Source organism: Peromyscus leucopus, chromosome 15, assembly GCF_004664715.2.
Source record: "Peromyscus leucopus breed LL Stock chromosome 15, UCI_PerLeu_2.1, whole genome shotgun sequence".
Lineage (NCBI taxonomy): Eukaryota > Metazoa > Chordata > Mammalia > Rodentia > Cricetidae > Peromyscus > Peromyscus leucopus.
In genome coordinates, this window is record NC_051076.1 from 53,829,010 (window position 1) to 53,853,102 (window position 24,093).

A 24,093-nucleotide genomic window follows, 5' to 3' on the forward strand; every position below is an offset into this window, starting at 1 on the left:
GGGAAGGGAGTTGGTGGGGTGAGGGTCAACCTAGGCATGAAGCAAGACCCCCAGTCTCTCTCTCCCGGGTCTCTGGGCGTCTGCTCACCTTCCTGTCCACTCCCTCTCCCTGTTCTGCTCAGGACGTGAAAGCTTGTGGCCAGAGTCTCCACCACAAGCCTCAGGTGGGACAAGACACGTGTCCCTTGTCCTGCATCTGCCCTTCCCTGCTGTCTCTGGAGCAGCCCCTACCTTATCCCCGCTGCCAGGACGGTCCTCAAGGTGACTCCTCCTTCTCCTCCTCTGCGGAAGCTTCCCATTCCCTCAGCAGGGGCTGAGGGCACCCTCTCTCACCTCGCAGACTTGCCTTTCTGACTGGGGATTAGGTTCTGGTGCCTTCAACTTTAGAGAATGTAAAGTCAGAGTTGGAAGTCAGAGGGACAGGACCTGCCGAATGAGCAAGCTGGTGCTTAACGGTGCTGTGACCTTGGCCGAGTTCCCGGCTTCCCCGCGTCTCCTCGGACTCCCCAACAGCTTTCTTCCTCCCAGGGAAGGATACTAAGGACAATAACCCCTTGTCAGGAAGATGGAGCGAGGCCTGAGAAGCACTTTGCCCACAGCCCCAGTGTTTGGCATCACAGACATGAGCAGCGGGAGAAGCCGACTCGGGCTGGGAGCGAGGGAGCCCCACCTGGTGGTGGAAGCGGCGTGGGGCTGAGTCTTTGTTCCGTCTAGGTCATCCCTTCCTCCCCTTCCCTTTTCCAGCCAGCCTTCAGCTTTTTCAGGAAGTTCCACTCTAGCAGGGGAGAGATTCTAGGAGTTACTCCCAGCGGCCCAGAATGAGCAGAGTCCCTCGCTTCGGAATGGGTACACGATGGTGTCTGTGCCTAGATCCTAGGCAGAGTTGGGGAGCGCCACAGCGGTCGAGGGCGGGGCCACAGCAGGTCGAAGGAGGGGCCACATGAGGCGAGGGCGGGGCCACAGCAGGTCGAGGGAGGGGCCACAGCAGGTCGTGGGCGGGGCCTCAGAGCGCAAGATCTTATCCCACCTGAGTCTCACCTGTGATCCTGTTGTCAGGCAGACTCTCTGTCTCTGTCTCTGTCTCTGTCTCTCCCTTCCTCCCTCTCTCTCTGTCCTTAACACCGCTCTCTCTCTCTCATCCCTTCCATCCCAGGGGCCATGAGCCACAACTGTCCCTGGTGCGCCCGCAATTCCCAGAAGTCCTTGTCCCCTGCAGCTCTGGGCAGAGGCTGTCACCCTGGAACATTGCAGGCTGCTCTGGGTGGGTATGGAAAGGCCGGAGAAGCCCGGGCCCACTCTGCCTCTCACACTCCCCTCCCGAGCCGCCGTCCTTCCCTGTCTCTGGAGAAGCCCTAGGATGCTAGGTTCCCCCGAGTGCTTCCATCCCCCTCAAATACCGAGGCAGCTATTCTTCCTCATCCCTGCAAGTCCAGGCTTGTCCTTGGGAGTGTGGGGGAGACAGAGCTCACCAAGGAGGAGTCCGGAAGACACCCAAGGACACAGTGAGATAGAGAGGTGCGGTTAAGCCAGGCCGTGAAGGCTGAGGAGGCACCCCAGCCTGTCCCAGCCCGCACCTCTGTGACAGCTCTCCCAGGTGCCCCTCCCTGACCCAGTTGTCCCTCTGCTATCCTTTTAATGCCTGCAGGTGTAAGGACTTTCCCACACCCCTCACCACTGGTGGAGAGGACCAATGGTCCATGCCAGCTCCGCACAGGGGAACCATGTGGCCTTCCCAGAGTGCCAGGAAATAGCCCAGCTCTATCTATGCCCGCTGCCAAACTCCGTGCAGGGTGACTTCAAGCCGAAGGGGAGTCCCTTCCTTCTCCCAAGTCCAGGGCTGGAGGGAGGGATGGACACCTGTCCCCCAATGGCCCTTCCCCCAGGGCCCTCTGTGTCCTGCCCACTGTGCTGTCCTTGATGCCAGCTTATGCTTACACAATGCCCGTCCCCACACATGGCACATTACTGGCTGCCCCCTCCAGCCCCTCGCCGCCACTGCCGCCGACTTCTCTCTTCCTGCTCAGTAGAAGCTGGACCTTCCCCCTTTCCTGGTGACCTTCCCCAGTTTGTGGGAGGAAGAGGGGGCGACTTGTTCTTGTCTGCCTGGTAATTATCTTCCTTTAGTGTGGGGGATGCCCAGGGCCTGGCTTCAGGCTGTGGGAGAGGAGAGGAGGAGCCGGAAAGAGCAGTCTACCACAGCTGCCGGCAGGGACCAGGCTAGTTCACACTTGGCAGCTGGGAGGCCAGGGCCAGTCCTCTGCCTTGCTCTGCCTGCCGGCCAGCTCACTCCACGCTGAGAAGGTAGGCTTCGAGACCTTGGGAGGACCCCAGGGGTTTTCTAGGCAGAGGATGTGGGTTTGTCTGGGGGAGTGGCTGCTGGGAGGACTACATTTTTTGCTGACTAGAGAATCTTGGCTTGGGCATGGGGGTCGGGGTGGGGGCTGCTCTTTTACCCTCTTCTAAGCCCGTCTCCTATCTCCAAGGCTGCTCTAACAGGGCGAGGCTGGCAAGAGGGCTTTCGACAGCCAAGATCCTCGAGGCTGGGTCCCTAGGACTAGCTCTGAAGCATGTTCGGTCCCCACAGGCCTCTCTTTTGTGAGGACCTTGGGACCCCGACCCTTTATCCACCCACACTCTCCGCTGTGTCTCCTTGGCTCAGATTCCGAATTAAGATGCTCTCTTCTCACCTCCGCCCATCGGGGCTGCTCACAGGGACTCTGCTAGAAGAAACAGAGTGAAGTGTGCCCCCAGGTGAGATGGGGTGGCCAAGGACCAGGTTAGGGTGTTTCCTCTACCTCTCGGCCAGACTGAGGCCTGTGACATCCTCCCCGGTTTCCCTGGTTGCCAGCCGGCTTCCCTACCTCTTTCTCAAGTGCCATGTGCGCACATGTACACACACACACACACACACACACACACACACACACACACACACACACTCATACTCGCACACAGCCTGGAAAATTCGATGAGTCTGCAGTGCTAAAGTTTCCAGGACCCCATCCAGGCCAGTAGGCGGCTCTGAGGTTTGGGGCTGGACAGAGCTGCGGTGGGGGTGGGCAGCCCCCCCTGGTGCTGGGGCTAGAGGGTAGGTAGAGCTGGTTTCCGATGCAGGCCTGCCTGGGCTCCTTGCTGAAGCAGGCTGGGAGGAGTCTGCTTGGGTGTTCAGAGACTGTACCTGTCAGTTGTTTTTCTGCACAGCCTTCCCCCCTCCTCCACCCCCCCCCTCCTCCACCCCCCTCCCCCCGAGCTTGCTGAGTTCTGGGCTTCCTTCCCAGGGCTCAGAGGCTGAGCTGGCGCAGGAGCACCTGGGTGAGCCAGGTGAGCAGCTGGCCCTGGGTCGCTACAGCAGCAGAGTCTGAGTTCTGTCTGTAGGCCAGGCCTCAGCTGGGTCTCTGCAGTGCCTGTGAGGGCCAAGAGAGGGCAGGGGAGGTGGTGGGGTGGGGGTGGGGGTGGTAATTGCTGACCTAAATAGAAGAAATAGGGAGAGGGACCAAAAACCCCAGGAATGTCAGGCACTCCCAGAAGCTTCCCAGCAGAGAGGACTTGAACTGGGGATGGGTGGGCCTTTTGCCTTCTCTGCTCAGTGGAGTCAGAAGTCCCGGGTTCAAGTCCAGCTTCTTTCCTCACACACACACACACGGGGCCTCAGGTTGGACTCTCCGGAAGTCATCTTCCTCATCTGGGCAGTGAGGGATGAGCGAGCTGGGCTCCAGGGGCCGGGTGAGCTCTAGGTCCACGGGATGCGTTCCTGCGCCTCCGAGTACTAGAACAAGTTAGGCAGACCAAAGGGGCGGCACCCAGGCTGGCCACCCTCCTCAGGTGCTCAGGATGCCCCCTCGCGCCCGCCTCGCCACTTCACCCCAGGAAACACTAAAAGGCACAGGGGAGGGGACAAACGGACAGAGGCTGAGTGTGGGGGAGTCAGGCCCTGCTTGCTCACTGGCGGGGCCACCAATCCCGTTTGTTCGTCTTCCCCCAAAGGACAGGACATTTTCCCTCCAGGAGAGCTGGCTGACTGTTGACGTCTAGTGGAGGTGGGAGAAGGAGGCAGAGGATGGAGGCGGGCTTGTGGACCACCTGAGAGCTGCCGTCCCCTTAGGGCCAGATGCCACCTTCTCTCCCACCTCTCAGCTTTGCCCAGACCGGGATGGGTTAGGGTCAGGTTCTGGTGCCTGGCACCTACCTGAAACCCCACCCTTCCCACCTTTGCCCGCCTGCTGGCACCAGGGCGAGGGGAGAGTGAGCCGGTCTAGCTCCGCCTTCTGCCTCCCAATTTTAACTCTGCAGACTTCGTCAGGATGAGGCCCCTGATTCTGCTTGCTGCCCTCCTCTGGCTCCAGGGCCTTTTGGCAGAGGTAAGGTGGGCATGGGGTGGGGTGGGGTCGGCGGGCCTGTTCTCTGGGGCACGTCTAGGCTTCCCACCTCTCTGTGGGGCTCCACAGCTGGTCTGCATTACAGAAGAAGGAAACTGCTCCCTTCCCACCCAGGCCAGCACAGATTGCTCCCGCCTTCCAGACTGCTGGCTACTGCCTGCCTGCGGCACAGCGGCGTGCTTTCAGGAAATGTCTCTTCAGTCATGTGTGGCAGGGGTCGGTGGGGGCGCGGGTGAGAGTCAGACCCACAGGGAATCCTCTCTCTGGTCTGGGTCCTCACTCCATGGGCTTTCCCAGAGGTCTGGGCTCCAGAGGCCTCTCCACATCTGCTTCCCCTACCTGGAGCCCCTTCACATCTGCTTCCCTACTCCTTTCCTTCCTACAGGAAGATGCATGCCCATCCCTGGAAGGGAGCCCAGACAGGGAGGGTGGAGGTAGGTATCTTTAGAGAGAGGGAGAGGACTCTGGGGGTGGGCAGTGGGCGGGTCATAAGGCTAATTTCTCGTTTAGACTCTGCCTCCTCTTGGCCCCTGGTCTTGCCTTCCTTTTTCGGGGGAGAAGGGGTGCTAGGTGATTGAGTGCATGCACCCCTACCTCCCAGGTCCACCCCTAAGCGTGAACATCAGCAGCCAAGGGCAGCCTACCAGCCTGTTTCTGAGCTGGGTGTCAGCAGAGCCGGATGGATCTGACTATGCTCTCAGCCTCAGGGCTCTGAACCCCTTGGGCTCTCCAGAAGGGCAGCAGCTCCAGACTCACACAAATGGGTCCAGCTTTGAGTTCCATGGCCTGGTGCCTGGGAGTCGCTACCAGGTGGAAGTAACTGTCCTAAGACCCTGCTGGCAGAATGTCACGGTTACCCTCACTGCCCGAACTGGTATGAGGTCTGCAGGCTGAGGGGATTTGGCCTTTCTAGGGGTTGGGGCAGAAGGCAACTGTTCTAGAGGGCTGGCGGGGGTGGGGGCGGGAGGAGGAGGGCGGCGCAGGGAAAAACCAAAGGGGAGGACTCCCAGGATGGTGAGCCCTCTGCACAGACCTTGGAACCTCTCTTGACATTTTTCACAGCCCCATCAGTGGTAGGTGGACTCCAGCTGCACAGCTCTGGAAGCCCAGCCAGCCTGGAAGCCTCATGGAGCGATGCCCCCGGGGATCAAGACCGCTACCAACTTCTCCTCTACCACCTGGAATCCCGGACTCTGGCACGCAACGCCTCAGTGTCCCCTGGCATCCTGTCTTACAGTTTTGGCAACCTCTTCCCAGGTAGTCAGTATGTCTTGGAGGTTATCACCTGGGCTGGCAGTCTCCAGGCGAAGACTAGCATCCACCAATGGACAGGTAAAGTGGGTAGCCAGCCGGGGCCCCAGGTAGCCGCTTGACTGGGGGAGGTGAGGGCGATGTTGAGTCTGGAGCTTTGGAGGCAGTGTGTCCCAGTGTGCCTGGGTTTCTGGGGTCTCCCGTGATGCAGCTGATGCCAGTATCTTGCTCCAGAGTCCTTCCTCAAGCCTGGCTCTGCTCTGTGCATACTTCCTGCAGAGCCCATGCCTCCAGATCACCTAGTACTGCGTGCCTTGGATACCAATAGCCTGCAAGCCTTCTGGAACAGCTCCGAAGGGGCCGCCTGGTTCCACCTGATGCTCACGGACCTCCTGGGGGTCACCAACCTGACTGCAGTGGTCAGACGAGGGGTCTCCAACCACACCTTCCTCCACCTGTCTCCAGGCACACCTTATGAGCTGAAGTTTTGTGTTGCTGCTGGGCCCCACTGGGTTGTGGGGCCCAATGCCACCGAGTGGACCTGTGAGTGCCTGCGGGACACAACAGATCTAATTGATTTGTGATAGCAACTGCCTGAGGAGATGGTAGGGGTAATAATGGCTATGATCTATTGAACCCTCTCCAGGCAGACTCTGAGCCTGCCACTTTCTGGGTATGGTTTCACTGAATCCCCCAAAGAGCCTCACATAGGTCTTGCTGTCCCATGTTACTATAGGCACAGAGGCACAGAGAGAGCCCAAGGTCATTACTGTATATAAGTGTGGTGACTCTCAACCTAGGCTTGACGCTTGTCTTTGCCACCGTGATATCATATTTCCACTCTGAGAAACAGTTGTGTGGTGAGTTAACAGTTTCTTCTGTCTGTTGGCTGTGTGTCTCTGGGCAAGTTGTTTACCTTCTCTGTGTTTTGGCTAGGGTTAGTATGGGGGGGGGGGATCATGTGTAGAAATCCTCCCGAGCATGCTGGCAGGCACACGTGTGAGCACTTGAAGAGTTATTGTTTGTTACTGTTGCCCATGGCCGGTTGATAGCGGCCAGGTCTTGGCATTCATCTGGAGTATGGGAAATGAAGCTGTTAGTGGCCAAATGAGAGGCTGTCAGGTATGGGTGGACCATGGTGAGTGCGCAGAGTGAGTTTGCTTACCCACTGTATTTACCCCCGTCTCCTTAGATCCCTCCTACCCATCTGACCTGGTGCTGACTCCCTTGTCTAATGAGCTCTGGGCAAGCTGGAAGGCAGGGCCGGGAGCCCGGGACGGCTATGTACTGGAGTTAAGTGGGCCAGTGGAGAACACTACCACTCTGGGCCCCGAAGAGTGCAATGCTGTATTCCCAGGACCCCTGCCTCCTGGACACTACACCCTGGGGCTGAAGGTTCGAGCTGGACCTTATGATGCCCGGGTGGAGGCTAGTGCCTGGCTGGCTGGTGAGTCTGGTTGGAGGGGAAGCTCAGGCTGGAAAGGGAGTCTGCAGCCGGAGGGACCAGGGTGCTCACTTTCTTGGGGCCTGCTTCTTCTCCAGAGTCTGCTGCACTGCCCTGGGAGAGTCCTGGTGCCAGACTGTGGCTAGATGGACTGGAAGCTTCCAAGCAGCCTGGGAGGCGGGCACTACTCTATGCTGATGGTGCCCCAGGCCTCCTAAGAAACATCTCTCTGCCCTCCGGTGCCACTCATGTCACTTTCTGTGGCTTGGTACCTGGAGCCCACTACCGGGTGGACATTGCCTCACCTGTGGGAGACATCACTCAGAGCATCACAGGCTACACCAGTGAGTGCCAGCCTCTGAGTCCTTTGGGCCCAGGACTGGAGGATCTTGCCTTGGGGAGAGAAGTTAGAGTAGGGTGAGGTTCCGCAGAGGGGGGCAGAGGGCATCACAGGCCTGTGACATGACCCCTTGCCAAACTGCCCCCCTCCTCAGGTCCCCTGCCACCGCAGTCCCTGGAGGTCATTAGCAGGAGCAGCCCGTCGGACCTGACTATTGGTTGGGCTCCAGCACCAGGGCGGCGGGAAGGCTACAAGTTCACCTGGCATCAGGATGGCAGCCAGAGGTCACCTGGCAACCTTGTTGGCTTGGGCCCCGACAATTCCAGCCTGACCCTGAGGTCTCTGGTGCCTGGCTCCTGCTACACCGTGTCTGCGTGGGCCTGGGCTGGGACCCTCAGCTCCAGCGTGCAGAAGCTCCACAGCTGTACCCGTGAGTACCCGTGTGTGCCCTGCCCTCGGAGGCTGCCCAGCACTGAGCATGTGGTCTAGGGCCCTCTACTCTCTGCTCTACTCTGGGGTGGGAATGAAGATAGAGGCCTTTCCTGAATCAGGCACCTTCCACCTCCTGTCACGTGGTTGACTAGCCGTACCTAGCCATCCATGTGCCCGGCCATCTATCCATGCAACCCTCTGTCCCTTTATCCAGCCTTCTTACAAATATTTAATGCCTCTCATTTTTAGGTATGGGGTTAGGTGCTAAGGCTAAAGATTATGAACAAGTTCAGAAAGGAAGACTAACAATCATGGTTCATATACTGATGATGTATATAGTTCTATACATCCTATTATAATACATATAAATTTATTAGTAGGAATACGCATGATGTACTGATTTGAATCCCACGAAACTGTTTTCTTATAGATTAACATGTCTGAATATCAGGAAGTCTATGTGGCTTGACTTGATCTTTCCAGACTCATAGAAGGGACACCTGCTTAGGGAGTCAGGCAGGTTTCCCAGAGGAGCTAGGCAGGATGGGTGTTGGACCTTGGCTAAGCTTGCTTAAAGGTCCCCAGTCCGGAGACATTTTGACAGACACCCTGTTAGTGAATGGCCTTGAAGGGCGAGAGAGCAGTCACTGAGCTGGCCGTAGCGGAGAGCAAGTGAAGTGAGCCAGACTTGTGCTTAGGGAGCCAACATACCTCAAGGCAGGCGGCGGGTATGAGGCAAGGGGCAAGTGTTGGGCCACATCTCTGCGAGAGGTTTTCCTGGGAGGGCCAAACGGTGAGCTTAGAGCTTCCAGAAGCTGGAACTTCACATGAGATCTTTGGAGCTTGTTTGCGGAAGGAGAATTCACATTATCCTGAATCTGTCTCTTCCTGTCTTCAAAGGCCCCGCTCCTCCCACCAACCTGAGCCTGGGCTTTTCCACCCGGTCTGCAGTACTGAGGGCTTCCTGGAGTCACCCACCAGGTGGCCGGGATGGCTTTCAGCTGCGGCTTTACAGGCTGAGGCCCCCGGTACTGGAAAACGAGAAGACCCTATCCCAGGAGGCCCAGAACTTCTCCTGGGCCCAGCTGCCTGCCGGCTCTGAGTTCCGGGCACAGCTGGCTACCTTGTGGGGGTCCGAAGAAAGCAGCAGTGTCAACGCCACAGGCTGGACGCGTGAGTGACCCCCACAACCTCCTCTCCCAGCCTTCTGGGCTCCCAGGGACTCTGAGCCTGTGAGTCGGAAGGCAGGCTGTCTGAGGGGGTCTGTCTCCTGATTCTGGGGCACCAGGAAACTCCTCACAGACCCTTCCTTCATAGGGACACCTGTGTTTGTCCCTGTACAGTGCCACACCGCTCTCCAGAAGCCACCTCTAGCTCTGCCTGGGCTGTGAACCATAATAACAGTAGTGACAGCACTCCCTGGGCACCTGTATGTTGTCCCACCCAGGCTCTCTTATGTACTCCCTGGGACAGTTTAGGAGTGTGACCTCGATTCCTAGGCGGGGGAGCAGAGGCACACAGAGAGAAGACAAGGGTCCCTGGTCTCCTTAGCCTTATAAGGAAAGTTGGGACTTTTGTCCAGGCAGTACGAACAGAATAGAAGCCCCCTGCCGTAGCCAACCCCAACCCTACGCAGCAGGGGAGCCATAGAGATGTGGGAAGCACCCTTGAGGTGAGATCCCAGGGCCTGTAGAGCTGGGTTCGGAAGCCCCCTTTCACACCGATCTGATTTCTCTTGGGCTTGTTCAGCCTACAGAGCTCTTGGGAGCAAAGGAGTAGCTGAGACCTCCTGTTCCCAGCAGCACCTTCTCCCTCAGAGACTCTCCACGCCTGCCTGTGCCTTCTCTTTTCGCTTTCTCTTCCCCTGGGGCACACTACCACTGTCCTTTAGACTTCACATAAGGACTTGGGACCTCAGACAGTCCTTCCCTCTGGAGGGAGCTAGGTAGAAGTCTGGCCTGGAAGCCAGGGGACCTGGCTTCTAGCCGTTGCTCGAATCTGAGAAGAGGCCTTTGCTCTCCCTGAGCCTCAGTTTCCCAATCTGTAAAGAGGGGTGTTACTGTGTGACTAGGCCAAGATCATATGACTGCAGACCCCAGGCTTTGAAGGTGGATGGGGCAGTGACTAGGCCTCAGATATCCACCTGTCCACACACGGGTTTTCAAGCTCTCTGGCTGTGGGGTCTGGGAAGGACCACCCATCATTCCCAGGCTGCTGACTTTAGCTGTGACTCCCAGAGGGAGGGGGCAGGGCCAGAGCGAGTGATAAATGTTGAGCTTGTCCCCGTTGTCTAGGATAAGTGGTAGGTCTGTTTTAGAGTCCAGCCAGCCCACCTGCTGCCCGAAACTATACTGAACTCTTGGGCTCTATGGCAGAGAACGGAGGAAGTGGGGACCACCTTTCCAGGGGGAGACCTTTAAGTTAGACTATTTTATCTCTGTGTCCCCCACTTTTCTACCTGCAGCTCCCTTAGCCCCCACACTGGTAAATGTGACCAGTCAAGCTCCCACCCAGCTCCAAGCATTCTGGGTTCATGCTCCTGGAGGCCGGCACAGCTACCAAGTGTCCCTGTACCAGGAGGGTGCCCGGACAGCCACCAGCATCGTGGGGCCCCAGACAGACAACACAAGCTTTTCGGGTCTGACTCCTGGCACTAAGTACAAAGTGGAGGTCGTCTCTTGGGCTGGGCCCCTTTCCACCGCGGCGGCCAACGTTTCTGCCTGGACGTGTGAGTAGGGTGTGAAAAGGCCCTGGGGGAGGGGACCCCTGGACATGTTAGCTCTACTTGAGTTCCGTGTCTCAACTCTACTACACCAAAGGCCTTGAACGAGGCCAGTCAACCCCAGCACTGTGCGAGGTGTTCTCAGGACTGGGGCCCGGGGCCTGACTGACGGGCTGCCCTCTCTCCACAGGCCCGCTCACGCCCAATGAGCTGCTTGTGTCGATGCAGGCGGGCAGTGCTGTGGTTAACTTCGCCTGGCCCAGTGGCCCCTTGGGGAAGGGGACATGCCATGCCCAACTCTCAGATGCTGGACACCTCTCGTGGGAGCAACCCCTGTCACCAGGCCAAGACCGCCTCGTGCTGAGGGACCTCACGCCCGGACATACCGTCTTGATGTCTGTGAAGTGTCAGGCAGGGCCGCTCCAGGCCTCCACTCACCCTGTGGTGCTGTCTGTGGGTAGGTTTTGTGTCTTAAGGGAAGAGTAGTATGCCCGAGAAGCCTTGCCTTCCTGCTCTGAGTCACCTGCTCCTGCCAGGCAGATATCTGGTCTACCCCTGCCCTAGTTTATGCCTCCTATTCCCTCTCCAGATGGGCAATGATTCCCCAAAGACAAGTTGTTTCTCCATGAGGCTGGTGTCTCTTCTGTGGGCATAAGTGCCAGCCCTTTGTGCCCTCTGGTTTTGAGAGCCCCTGGACCAATGCTGTCCTCCTAGAGAACACTGAGAGCTACACACTGTGAGCTTTTTGTCCCCTCAGAGCCTGGCCCTGTGGAAGATGTGCTGTGCCAGCCTGAGGCCACCCACCTCGTCCTGAACTGGACGATGCCTGCTGGAGATGTGGACACATGTCTGGTGCTGGTGGAGCATCTGGTGGGGGGAGGGAGTGCTCACTTTGTCTTCCAGGTCAACACCTCGGAGGATGCTCTCCTGTTGCCCAATTTGATGCCCACCACGTCCTACCGCCTCAGCCTCACTGTGCTGGGCAGGAATAGCCTGTGGAGCCGGGCAGTGACCCTGGTGTGCACTACTTCTGCTGAGGGTAGGAACTTCCCACACTTTATGTTCACATAGACTCCCTCTATCACTGTCCCCTGGGGCTGGCTGTCCCTCTGCTGAGCCTGGCTGCCTGGGGCTCTCCTTGCCCACAGACCCGGCCCCTTCCTCCGACCCCTCCCTATCTTGTGTTTTGGGGCATGGTGTCCTGGTACCCTAACCCAAGAACCCTTTCCAGGTCTTATTTAATTGTTCCTTAGCCATTTGTTACCAGGTGCCATGAGAGGTGCTGGGTAGAGGAAGGCATGCCCTAGAGGGCTGGAAGATGCTGGGTCAAGGCCTTTGTTTCTCCTTTTCTGCCTCTAGTTTGGCACCCCCCTGAGCTAGCCAAGGCCCCCCAGCTGGAGCTGGGGACAGGGCTGGGCGTGATAATCACACATGGCATGTTTGGCAAGGATGATGGGCAGATCCAGTGGTATGGCATAATTGCCACCGTCAACATGTCATGTGAGTTCTGGGCCGGGAAGGGCTGGGGAGGGCCTGGCTGTGCTGGCACGGGCTGGCACGGGCAGGCGAGGATGCTCTAGGTAGAGAGACTGGATGGAAAGCCAGCACTAGGGCCAGTCTGTAACGGGAAAGGGCCCGGGCCGTTACGGGGGATAAGAGCGGTGTCGGACTGTGAGTGGGGGTACGTGGACTGTGAGTGGGGGTACGTATTAGAGAAACGAGATAACCGCCTGATCTACTGCTCACCTTGCTCTGCGCTTCCCCAATCCTCTTCAGTGGCCCGACCTTCCCGGGAGACCGTCAACCACACGTGGTATGACCACTACTATGGAGGACACGACTCCTACCTGGCTGTCCTCTTCCCCAACCCCTTCTACCCAGGGCCTTGGAATGTGCCAAGATCCTGGACAGTGCCTGTGGGCATAGAGGACTGTGGCCACATCCAGGAGATATGCAATGGGCAGCTCAAGCCGGGTTTCCAGTACAGGTGAGGGCTGGGGCTGCAGGGAGCAGGGGGTTTACTCCAAACTCCACTTTGGGCCCACGTCCTTTCAACAATAGATAGGGACAGACTCACAAACAGAATGCAAGTGCTCGTCTCCAAGGGTCCGCAGTTGTCCCGATCAGTTTTCCCGGCACCGGTGCAGAAAAGGAGACCCTCACCTATTGCATGGTTATTTTGTTAAAAAGAGCTGGGGGATGAATTCTTTCTGGACTTTCAGGGAGCATCCAAGGCTCTCCAGGTCCCTGTATCTAGAGCTGCCTCTCACTCTCAGGCAGGCCTGAGGTGGTCTGCATAGGGGGACGGGGAGCAGGCTGCACAATGGAAGCTAGCTAGCTGAGGTGGCCATTGCTGTTTCTCAGCAAGGGTTTATTCTTGTCCGCTCCGTCTCAGCATAAAGCTCTGCTTCTTTGTCGCAGGTTCAGCGTCGCAGCCTTCAGTAGGCTTAATCTTCCCGAGACCATCATCACCTTCTCGGCCTTCTCAGGTAGGCCCCGAAACCTGCCTAGGTTCTGGCTAGACCCTGGAGATGGGAGGGGTGCTGGTACCCCTCTACTGCAGGCAGAGGCGGGAGGCGCTAAGGTTCGGCTCCCTGGCCCTCAAGCGCTGCCTGGCAGTGTTGGGGGCCAGAGCCTCTGTGAGGTGCACTAGACTTCAGCACTGGGGTGGAGGCCAGGAGTAAGTGTGGAAGAGGTCGAGGCACTGAGGGGGTTGCTAGTGTGCACAGCCTTTGGCCCCTCCCCACGCCACCTTCTGTAACGGGCTACTCCCCCCCACCCGCCATGTTCAAGAACAGCTCTGTCCAGAAGGAACTGCAAGGGAGACGCCAATGTAACCAAACAGTATATCTAACTTAGAATTTCCTGGCAGGTACACTGGAAGCTAAAAAGCAAGAGGTGGTTGGGTGTGGTAGCATATGCCTTTAATCCCACCCCCAGCTCACCTGCCTGGGAGGCAGAAGCAGGCTAATCTCTAAGCTTACCTTGATCTGCCTAGTTCCAGGCCAGCCTGGGCTTTGTAGTTGAGACCCTGTCTCAACAAACAAACAGCAATAACAAAAAACAATAGGAAATAAACACAATAGAAAGGAGTAACATTTCCTTCTAGTAATTATTTTATTCAAGCTAGAATACTTAAAATTAATGTTTCAAAAGATCAATTAAAAAGTGATCGAGACTGGGGTGGGATGCTTGCCTAGGTGCACTGAGCCCTAGGTTGGATCCCTAGCACGCCGTAGAAGGGGTACCACGGACCACATCAGTAATCCTAGCACTTGGACAGTGGAGGCAGCAGAATTAGAAGTTCAAGGCCGTCCTCAAATCTTTGGTTGGAAGTCATCCTGGGATACTTGAGACTATCTACAAAACAGAACAAAGCAAGAACCAAGCAAATCGAAACTGCTGAGATCTCGTCCATATTCTTTTTCCCTCTGAGCCTTTGACCTCTCATGTGTGCTCACACTGCACAGATCTTAAATTGATGTAGCTACACTGGGGGTGCCCAAGAGCCCCATGTGGCTCCTGCTGGTTACTGCGGCGGGTGGCACAGTTCTGGAAGGCACAGAGGCCTGGCCTTCAGCCCCATTCCTCCTGAGGGTGTCAGGGAGAGTCTGTGGAGTCTGGCTAGGCATTAGAAGGAAAGCTGTCTGTCTGTCTGTCCTCACCAACCCCCACATCCTAGACAGATATCTCTAGGCTCTGTTTGGTATCTGGGACTTCTGGGAGAATGGAGAGAGATCACTGGATTCTGTCTAGAGCTGTGGTTCTCAGCCTTCCTAATGCTGCGGCCCTTTAATACAGTTCCTTTATGTTGTGGGGACCCCCAACCATAAAATTACTTTTGTTCCTACTCCATAACTGTAATTTTGCTACTGTTATGGACTGTAAATGTCTGATACGTGGGTTATGACCCACAGGTTGAGAACCACTGGCTAGAAAGACCAAGTCCGGGAGAGGCTGGCATGGCCTGCAGGGTCCATTGGGAGGTTGCCGTGTCCTGTCTTCCCTTCCCTCCACAGAGCCCCAGGCCAGCATCTCTCTGGTGGCAGTGCCCCTGACCATGATGATGGGGGTCATGGCGGGCTGCATCTCCATTGTGTGTGCAGTGCTGTGCTTGCTGTGTTGGTGGCGTCTGAAAGGACCAAGGTGAGGAGGAGGAGGAGGGAGGAGGCAGGTGAGGCTGGGAGCCCAGTGTGACCGGCTGTAACCCATAACCCTCCATTGCCTCCCATTTGCCTTTCCACTATCACAGGCCAGAGAAGGATGGTTTTTCCCATGAGTTGGTACCTTACAGCCTTCGGTGAGTGCATTGAAACACGCGTCTTCCCAATGACACTGCAGCAGCAGCAGCAGCCGCGTGACCCTCCAGCACCGTGTGCTAGCGCCTCTGCAAAGCTTCCCGGGCTTGCTCCAGACAAGGGGCTCTAGTCTCTGTTGGCCAGTCTCCCATCTCTTCTCCGCCTTTTCAACCACTGCCTCTCTCTTTCAGCTCTTCTCCTTTCCTCCTATCCAAACTCACTGTAGAAGTCAAGGCTTTCAGAGAGGTAGGACCAAGGAGTGGGGAGCTGATGAGGTTGCAGGCCAGAGGCCCAGAGGAGGGCTTGAAGGCATCTGCTGGCAGGATTCCCCTTAGTGGGGACAGGTCAGTCTTGCTTGCATTGAGGCTTTTAACCTGCTGGGACAAGGCCCACTCCCCTCGGAGCATCACCTGCTTGAGCTGCACGACCTTTGCTGTCAAAGGGCCAAAGCACTTGCCAGCGTGGGAACTGGAGATCGGGCGGGTATGGCGGCCCACCCGTGACTGGAGTGCTCAGAAGGAGGTGATAAGATCCGAGGAGCAATTTGGCTAGCTGGAATAGCCAAAATGGTGGACTCTAGGTCCATTTGAGAGACACTGACTCAGTGAACGGAGGGGACAGTGGCTGAGATGATACCTGATCTTAGCTTCATGTGACCACATAGTCATACATGCCAAAAAAAGGGGGGGGTGGATTAATATGATCTAAAGAAAAATCAGAGTCAGTCAGACAGGTTCAATGTTGATCTCACCCACAAATGTCTTCATGACATCCAGAGTAATGTTTAATTACAATCCAGGTACTATGACCCAGCCAAGGTGGTACGCATATTAAGTATCACACGCCCCTCCTGCAGTCCCGGCTGTCTGGCTCTCTGACAAACCACGTGGACCTTAAAAAAAACAAAACAAAACATCTTGTTGAAAAATACATTATAAAAGGCAAAGTGATAGGAATTAAAAACACACTATAAAACGTGAAGGGAAACCTGGAGAAAACTGTGTGGATTGAGTCAGGCCAGGTCTCTTTTCCTCCTATCGACTTCCTGTTGAATTGACCCCCATGTCGGCTGGGCTGTAGTTCGGAGGTAGAGCACTTGCCTACCATGTGCAGGCCCTAGCGTGGATCCCCAATACCAAAGAAACTCCAAAATAAACCAACAGTAAGCAGTCAGCTGTGTCTCCCGGCCTACACATACATGTCCTTCCGGCCTCTGGTCTGTCACCCTTGATGCTCTCTCTTTCATTTTATCACACATGGGTCTGTGGGCCTGCTGGTCCTGGAGAAGCTTTCTGTTCTACACAGGGAGGGTGGGCCATCCCAGGGTCTGCATGTTCGATACCTGCCTTCCCTGTGGCCACGATGTACAGCTAGTTCTGCGCCTGTCCCGGGCAGGGCAGGACTCTGCACACCCAAAGCTGGCGTCTATTCCTTTCCTCTTCTGCCAGGCGGACCCATCGGCCCATCCCCATCCATAGCTTCCGGCAGAGCTATGAGGCCAAGAGTGCGCATGCTCACCAGGCTTTCTTTCAGGAATTTGAGGTAAGTCCTGTGTCTTCCAGTGCTCCAAGGAGGGAGGACCGGGCGTCTAGGCTGGACTGGACCTGCCTCCCAGCCTCATTCTCACCACCCTTACCCGGCCTGCTGTGGGTGAGATGGGTCTGCCTCAGCACCTAGGAGACCTGCCTTGCCTTCATAGGAGCTGAAGGAGGTAGGCAGGGAGCAGCCCAGACTAGAGGCCGAGCATCCTGACAACAGCACCAAGAACCGGTACCCACACGTGCTACCCTGTGAGCAGATGCTGGGAGCAGGAGGGAGGTATGGGGAGCAGGTCAGAGCTTGGCCCCAAGGAGGGCTACAGGTGCTGGTTCCAAATGTATGTCATCCACTCTCTGCAGATGACCACTCCAGGGTCAGACTGAGCCCGCTGGCAGGAGAGCCTCATTCTGACTACATCAATGCCAACTTCATCCCGGTAGGGGCCACCTGTGGGCCTGGGGACGTTCTTATTGCGGTTTTGCTAGATGTTGTCTTACGCTAGCTGTGTAGGGGTGTCTCCAGTCCACACTTCTTTAGGCTAATCTGGCAAGTGTCTGGAGAGGTTTACTGTGTGCCAGGCTCTATCCTGGACCCCCAGGAGGCAGAGCGGCTTAACCATACACTCACCTGCAAAGGAGCCAAGTGTGTGTGTGTGTGTGTGTGTGTGTGTGTGTGTGTGTGAGAGAGAGAGAGAGAGAGAGAGAGAGAGAGAGAGAGAGAGAGACAGAGAGACAGAGAGAGAGAGTACAGCGAGACAGATGTTGCGAAAGGAACAAGCACAGCACCCAGGTCCATGAGAGGAGGGAGAATTTGGTACCCTTGAGTAGTCAGGAAAGACTTCAGAGGCAGGACATTTGATCTCTTGAAATATGGATGAATTTTGATAAGAGATCAAAGGAGAAAAGGACATTCTGGATAGAAACATCTAGAAAGCAGGGAGGCAGGCATGTACAGGTGCCGTGTGCATGTGTGTGTGTGTGTGTGTGTGTGTGTGTGTGTGTGTGTGTGTGTCCGTGTGTCCAGTGGGATGTAGAGTAGAGTGTCAAGTGGTGAGAAGTGGGTTTGAACTGGATGAAGGATAACCTTGATTATTACATTGAAGGCTTTGATTCCAACTGCCACACAACGGCAGCGACGGAAGACCTGAGCGTATATACACTCGATGTGTACATTTACACGTACCGTGCACACACAATTTAGCTCTGGATCTAGACATGGTGGCACACACCTGTGATTCCGGCACAGGGGAAACTGAGTCAAGAGAACTGGAAGTCTGAGGACAGCCTGGGCTGCATCATAAACCTCTGTCTCTAGATAACTCTAGATAAGTCACTCCAGGCTTAGTGAGGAGGGCGGCTGGGCAGACTGCTTTTAGAAGGTCAGGATCTTGTATTTCCATGTATGTTTTTCTTACCCCTTCCAAAGGGGACATGGGTGGTGGCGGCGTCCTTCCGATCCCCCTCTGCGATCACAGTTCCTGTAGGTCGTACCCGATCATATCCACAGCTGAATGTTTGATGGTGGTAACACGTCTGGTCACATGCTCCTGCCTTGCGCCTCACACCTTAGGGCTACAGTCACCCGCAGGAGTTCATCGCCACTCAGGGGCCTCTCAAGAAGACACTAGAGGACTTCTGGCGGCTGGTATGGGAGCAGCAAGTTCACGTCATCATCATGCTGACTGTGGGCATGGAGAACGGGCGGGTGAGTGTCCTGCGGCTTCTCGGAATGACCACCAGGTGGCATATCCCCTCCTTGCAGGAGTCCCTCCTACCCCCCATCCTGGGGGCAGGCAAGCAAGAATGGGGCCTGGGACTTGGTGGGGGACCCCAGGCTCACTCAGGACAGGGAAGTATGGAGGAAGGACCAGGCTCGTGAGTTCCTGGATTGATTCAGTTCCCCCTGGTCACTTACTCTAGGCAGTGCAGGGCAGAGAAGGCTCTCCTCTGCCATCTAGTGTCCCAAGGGAGCCAAAGCCAACACTGAGTCCTATAAGTCCTATCTTAGAGGGCTATAAAGGTACCGGACCGCAGCAGCCCGAGGAGGGAAGTTTCTGGAAGAGGTGGTCTCAGAACCGGATGGAAACAAAGAACAGAATTTCATTAGACTGGAAGGAACCAAAATGATGGGTGGGGGATGGCTAAGACTGGGTACAGCATTAACAGGGCTTCATGCAAAACCACGCCTCTTCTCTCGGACCCCTCACCCTAGGTGCTGTGTGAGCATTACTGGCCAGCCACCTCCACCCCGGTCACCCATGGTCACATCACCATCCACCTCCTGGCAGAGGAGCCCGAGGATGAGTGGACCAGGAGGGAATTCCAGCTGCAGCACGTGTGTGCCCAGGGGCCCGGGCTGGCGGGAAAGGCATTCAAGCTGAGACTCCCCTCTCCTGGTCCACACGGCCTGTTTCCCGAGGAGGATCACAAGGCCTTGGTCACTGGCCAGGGCAGCATTCGGGGCAAGGAGTAGGAAGAAGCACAGTGCAGGCTAAAGACCGAGCTAAGGCCACTCTGATGTAAAGAGCGAGCAGGTCCTTCTCTCCTGTGCTCAGCTCCGAGATCCCGGCTCACTCCAGCCCCCTTATGGTCGGCACAGGCTGTGACCTCTTAGAGCAGGACAGCCAGACGCTAGAATGGCCCCCTGCCTGGTCATCTTTGGGAAGCAGAGAGAAACCGGGGAACTAGAGTGGGATCCAAGGTCCACACTGGGACAAGGACAAGGGCTGTGTAGCTATGGCCCTCAATTTGAGGCAGGAGCTAACCTCTACCCTTAAAGAATCGGTGAGGAAGGTTTCCAGGGTCAGGAAGAGGTTAAGAAAATCAGCCAGTGGTGGTGGTGGTGGTGTGGTGGTGGTGGTGGTGGTGGTGGTGCACGCCTTTAATCCCAGCACTTGGGAGACAGAGGCAGGTGGATCTCTGTGAGTTCGAGGCCAGCCTGGTCTACAGAGTGAGCACCAGGACAGGCTTCAAAGCTACACAGAGAAACCCTATTTTGAAAAAACAAATGAACAAACGAACAAACAAACAAACAAAAAGAAAATCAGCACAGCCCTCCCTCCCTCCCCACCATCCTCAGGATGTCCAGCAGATACAGCGGCGGGTGAGGCAGCTACAGTTCACTACTTGGCCAGACCACAGTGTCCCAGAGGCTCCCAGCTCCCTGCTCACGTTTGTGGAGCTGGTACGGGAGCAGGTGCAGGTCACCCAGGGCAAGGGACCCACCCTGGTGCATTGCAGGTGAGGTCAGGAGGGGTGAGGTGGAGGACCCTGCTGGCCTTGAGTGGGGGAAGGGCCCCGGATTTCGAGGACAGCGTCTGGCTGTCCTGCTCTAAGAGGTCCCAGCCTGTGCCGACCATAAGGGGGCAGGAGTGAGCCGGGATCTCGGAGCGGAGCACAGGATAGGACTTAGCTCTTCGGGGGCTCTTCCTACAGTGCGGGCGTGGGCCGGACAGGCACTTTTGTGGCTCTCTTGCGGCTACTCAGACAACTGGAAGAAGAGCCTGTGGTTGACGTGTTCAACACTGTGTACATGCTTCGACTGCACCGGCCCCTCATGATCCAGACGCCGGTGAGGGCCCCACACACTGGGCTGGCTGGGCAGCTTAGATCCAAAGGAGTGGAAGAGGGTAGATGGCCTCATAAGAGAGGGAAATGAAGTTCCTGGGGCATGCAGAAGAGCCTGGGGTGAGGGGTACTCCTAGACTACCACCTTTTTTTTTTTTTTTTTTTTTTTTTTTTTTTTAAGATTTATTATGTATACAATGTTTTGTCTGCATGTATGTCTACATGCCAGAAGAGGGCGCCAGATCTCATTATAGATGGTTGTGAGTCACCATGTGGTTGCTGGGAATTGAACTCAGGACCTCTGGAAGAGCAGCCAGTGCTCTTAACCTCTGAGCCATCTCTCCGGCCCACTAGACCACCATCTTACCTGGATTGGCACTTTCCTTTCTGTAAAAGGAGAGAAGGGACTCTTGCCCTTGACACTGTGGGCAACTTGGAGAAAGTCCCCCAAAGGCTCTCTAGTGCCCCTGGCCACATCCCTGCCTGGTGGGTTGGGGCCAGGATCATTTCCCTCCTGGACCAAGGCCAGTTAACAGGCCAGTGCCCTCTACCTGCAGAGTCAGTACATCTTCCTGCACAGTTGCCTGCTGAAGAAGATTCTGGAAGGGCCCTCTGACACCTCAGAGTAAGTCAGCTACCTGGCAGCTCCTGGCAGGCGGGCACTGGTGTCCTGTGCATTCCCACTCAGGTCCGGGCTCTGGTGCGCTGACCCAGCAGAGAAAACTGGAATCAGGGTCTGGCCAACCGAGTACCTTCTCTCTCCTCCAGCTCCGGTCCCATCTCTGTGATGAATTTTGCACAGGCTTTTGCCAAGAGGGCAGCCAACGCCAATGCTGGTTTCTTGAAGGAGTACAAGGTACACATTGGGCCAAGGAGTGAGTGGTAATGGGCACCGTTTTCCCTGCCTAACTTCACCCTGGCCATCTCTTTCCCAGCTCCTCAAGCAGGCCATCAAGTACGAGACTGGCTCTCTGATGCCCCCTCCTGGCTATAATCAGAACAGCATTGTCCCCGGTGAGTCTCTCTCATACAGAGTTGGGTGGGGCGGAGCAAATGTGTACCCCTCACCCTCGCCATCCTCCAGCAGGTGATCATTCTCAGATGCAGTTCTCCCTGGTGGAGGAGAGCCCTGCTGACACCATGCTGGAAACCTGGCTCTTCCCTGTGAGATGATGCTCATCTGGTCGTCCTGTCTCTTGCTCTCTATTAGTGCTTTCTGGGCTGGGGCTGGGTCCTAGGGGCTCCTAATACAGTGAGACTAATACAGCGAGACGCCTTCATCCCCGGGAACCAGCACGCTGTGTTCTGCAGGGTGGGCCATCTGGTCGTGACCACGTGGTGCTGACTGGCTCTGCCGGACCAAAGGAACTCTGGGAACTGGTGTGGGAGCATGGCGTCCATGTGCTGGTCTCCCTGAGCCTGCCTGATAGCAAAGAGAAGGTGAGGGGAGTCGGGGGGCAAGATGTGCGGCTCAGGGGTGGGAGAGAGGAAGGAGGAGTATGTGGTGGTGCCGTGTGGCCGGGGCGCGGGCAGAGATTTTGGAAGCTGATTCAGAGGCCTGTTTTGGTCCCAGCCACAAGACTTCTGTCCAATGGAGATGCAGCCTGTTGTCACAGACACGGTGACGGTGCACAGAGTGGCCGAGAGCAACGCAGCTGGATGGCCTTGTACCCTCTTCAGAGTCATACATGTAGGTGTTGAGACCACAGGGTGGGGGGCAGTGACGACGAGATTCCCATCCTGGCTTCCCCCTGCCACCTCCCCCTCCCCCAGCACCAATGTTGATCTTGCCCTTGCTCCAGGGGGAGAGTGGAACGGAGAGGCAGGTCCAACGCTTGCAGTTTCCATGCTGGGAGTCCGGGTGCGAGCTCCCAGCTACCACCCTGCTGCCCTTCCTGGATGCTGTGGGCCAGTGCTGCTCTCGGGGCAAGAGCAAGAAGCCAGGGACCCTGCTCAGCCACTCCAGGTGCCGTGGACAAACGCCATGTGTCAGCTGGGTTAAAGGGTCGTCTCCCAAGGTCCCTGTCTTCTCTGCTCCATCCCCAGGGATTGGGTAGGGTTCTAACCCGGCTGGCTTAACGAAGTACCTAGCGTTCTTTCCCAGTCCTTAGCACTAAATTTGGTGTCCGCGTGTCCCCAGACGCTGCCCCATTCCCAGAGGCCCCACATCTAACTCTAGGTCAATTACAGCAAGGGCACAAATCAGCTGGGCACCTTCTTGGCTCTGGAGCAGCTACTCCAGCAAGCAGGGACTGAGTGCACCGTGGACGTCTTCAATGTGGCCCTGAAGCAGTCGCAGGCCTGTGACCTCATGACCCCAACGCTGGTGAGAGGCGGACAGGGAGGGGCCCGCCATGGAAGGGATCAAAGGTGGGAAGGGTCTGTCCCCCAGCTGCAGATGACAGTTAGGTAACCCCAGTCAGGTCTCCACCAGCTGGCTCTGTGGACCACCATGCCCTTTCTAGCTGGACTAGGGGTCAGGAGAGCCCTGGGGACCTTTCTCTGTCAGGTTTGGGCAAGCAGGTGACATGTCCATGTCTACCCGCAGGAGCAGTATATTTACCTCTACAACTGTCTGAACAGTGCATTGCTGAATGGGCCACCCTGAGTTGGGCAGTGGTCTGTACCCTGCCGGATGTCATGTCCCAGCAAATCCACCCAGGCTTGGCTTCCCTGGGAGAGCAGCCTCCATTGGGCTTCATTCTGTGAAGGGGCAGAGTCAGGAAATAAAGACGCATGGTCAAACTCATGGTTATGTTCTGTTTCTCCATCCTTCAACCTGGGGCAGGGATGACAGCTGGGTCCTGGGTCTAGATGGGCCAGTTGACCCACAGCTGGCATGATCTTGGCTCTCTCCTGGTGTCCTCTCTTCTCTAACCTCCTGCTTTCCCAGTGTGTTCAGACTCCAGCCTTTCTACCCACAGTATCCCGGGCTGCTAAGCCCCAGATCTGGGTCCCGTTTACTCGTTGTTTGCCACCCCAAATGTGTAGGAACTCTGGTTTTTCATTCCTCATCCTGTGCCACCTCACCCCCTTGTCTATCTGCCAGTCCTCAGGGCCTCTGTTCAGTCACTGCAGGCTCCTTGCCAGGGTAGAGGTGCTAGGGCCACATCGTGACCTTTAAGTAAGGGACCAGAGGTAGCTCTGGTTGGACCTGCCAAGTTTTCTGATTCCTTTACTTTCTTCCACTTTTTTATATATAGAGAAGGGGAGGGATACGGAGAAGGGAAAGACTAGGAGACCCTGGGGGAAAAAAAAACAGAAAAGAAAAAAAGGTGTGCCGGTAAGGTTATCTGTCCAGACACTTTAGGACTGGGTTGTATACCATGGGATGCAATTGCCAATGGTCTCACAAGTTCCTGCTTGCCTCCAAGTCAGATTCTGATGGCAGGAGACCTGATGATTGGCACTGATTGCCACAGGGGGAGAGATTTGGGAGGACACAAAGAATGCCCGAGCCAACCACAGCTGCACTCCTTTAAATGTCCATAGGGGAATCGCCAGGGTTGGTTCATTGGCCAACTTGGTTCTTAGCAGTGTGCCAGGGGTCAGCCAGATGGTCTGAGAGAGTCCTCAGGCCTGGGGGAAGAAGGGGGAACAAAGCTTTATAGAAGTTTGTAGAACTCTTGCCTGGTGTGCATGCGATACTGGGTTTTGATCCCCTGTGCCACATAAACACATGCTAGCCTGTGACTACCATGTGACGGCACTCAGGATGTGAAGACGAGGGTCAGAAGTCAAGGTCATCCTCAGCTACATAACAAGTTCGAGGCCAGCCTGGGCTACAGGAGACCCCGACTCAAGAAACAAAAGCAAAAACCTAAATAACAAAAAGTAGGGCTGGGCCGTTGAGATGGCCTGGTGGGTAAGAGTGCTTGGGGCCAAACCTGACACCAGGGTTCAATCCCTGGAGCCCATGTGGGAGGAGAGAACAGGTTCCCACAAGTTCTCTGATCTCCACGCTTGTGCCACATGCCACGGCATACGTGCCCACACTACCCATACGTAAGCTAAGTGTAATTTTGTTAAAAGTGAGGCTTTCTGCTAGCTGGGAGCCTCCCCAAAGTGAGATTGGGCTCTGGTGCCTCCCAGAAGGACTGGACATCAATGTTTTCTTCAGTACTG

The 24,093-nt window shown here is 56.2% G+C and overlaps 1 protein-coding gene across 2 annotated transcripts; it reads left to right on the top strand.

Annotated features, from left to right (window-relative positions):
- Positions 1 to 10: 10 nt before the first annotated feature.
- LOC114698118 (receptor-type tyrosine-protein phosphatase V-like) lies at positions 11 to 22,717 on the top strand. 2 transcript variants are annotated; one of them, XM_037211383.1, is made up of 37 exons: positions 11 to 846; positions 1,154 to 1,261; positions 1,646 to 2,301; positions 2,660 to 2,751; positions 4,291 to 4,358; positions 4,762 to 4,810; positions 4,978 to 5,250; positions 5,439 to 5,708; positions 5,907 to 6,170; positions 6,820 to 7,074; positions 7,170 to 7,415; positions 7,566 to 7,841; positions 8,744 to 9,016; positions 10,308 to 10,571; positions 10,756 to 11,022; positions 11,323 to 11,604; positions 11,925 to 12,065; positions 12,342 to 12,552; positions 12,987 to 13,054; positions 14,585 to 14,711; positions 14,818 to 14,865; positions 16,312 to 16,405; positions 16,563 to 16,653; positions 16,762 to 16,838; positions 17,972 to 18,106; positions 18,614 to 18,736; positions 19,481 to 19,641; positions 19,837 to 19,972; positions 20,526 to 20,593; positions 20,737 to 20,824; positions 20,904 to 20,982; positions 21,053 to 21,132; positions 21,280 to 21,408; positions 21,542 to 21,658; positions 21,771 to 21,934; positions 22,159 to 22,294; positions 22,517 to 22,717. In XM_037211383.1, the coding sequence occupies exons 5-37, from the start codon at positions 4,302 to 4,304 to the stop codon at positions 22,574 to 22,576; spliced, it is 5,109 nt and encodes a 1,702-aa protein (XP_037067278.1). In that variant the 5' UTR covers positions 11 to 846; positions 1,154 to 1,261; positions 1,646 to 2,301; positions 2,660 to 2,751; positions 4,291 to 4,301; the 3' UTR covers positions 22,577 to 22,717. The 2 variants fall into 2 exon arrangements, with proteins under 2 accessions (XP_037067278.1, XP_028732470.1); XM_028876637.2 differs by having other exon boundaries at positions 21,056 to 21,132.
- Positions 22,718 to 24,093: the final 1,376 nt, after the last annotated feature.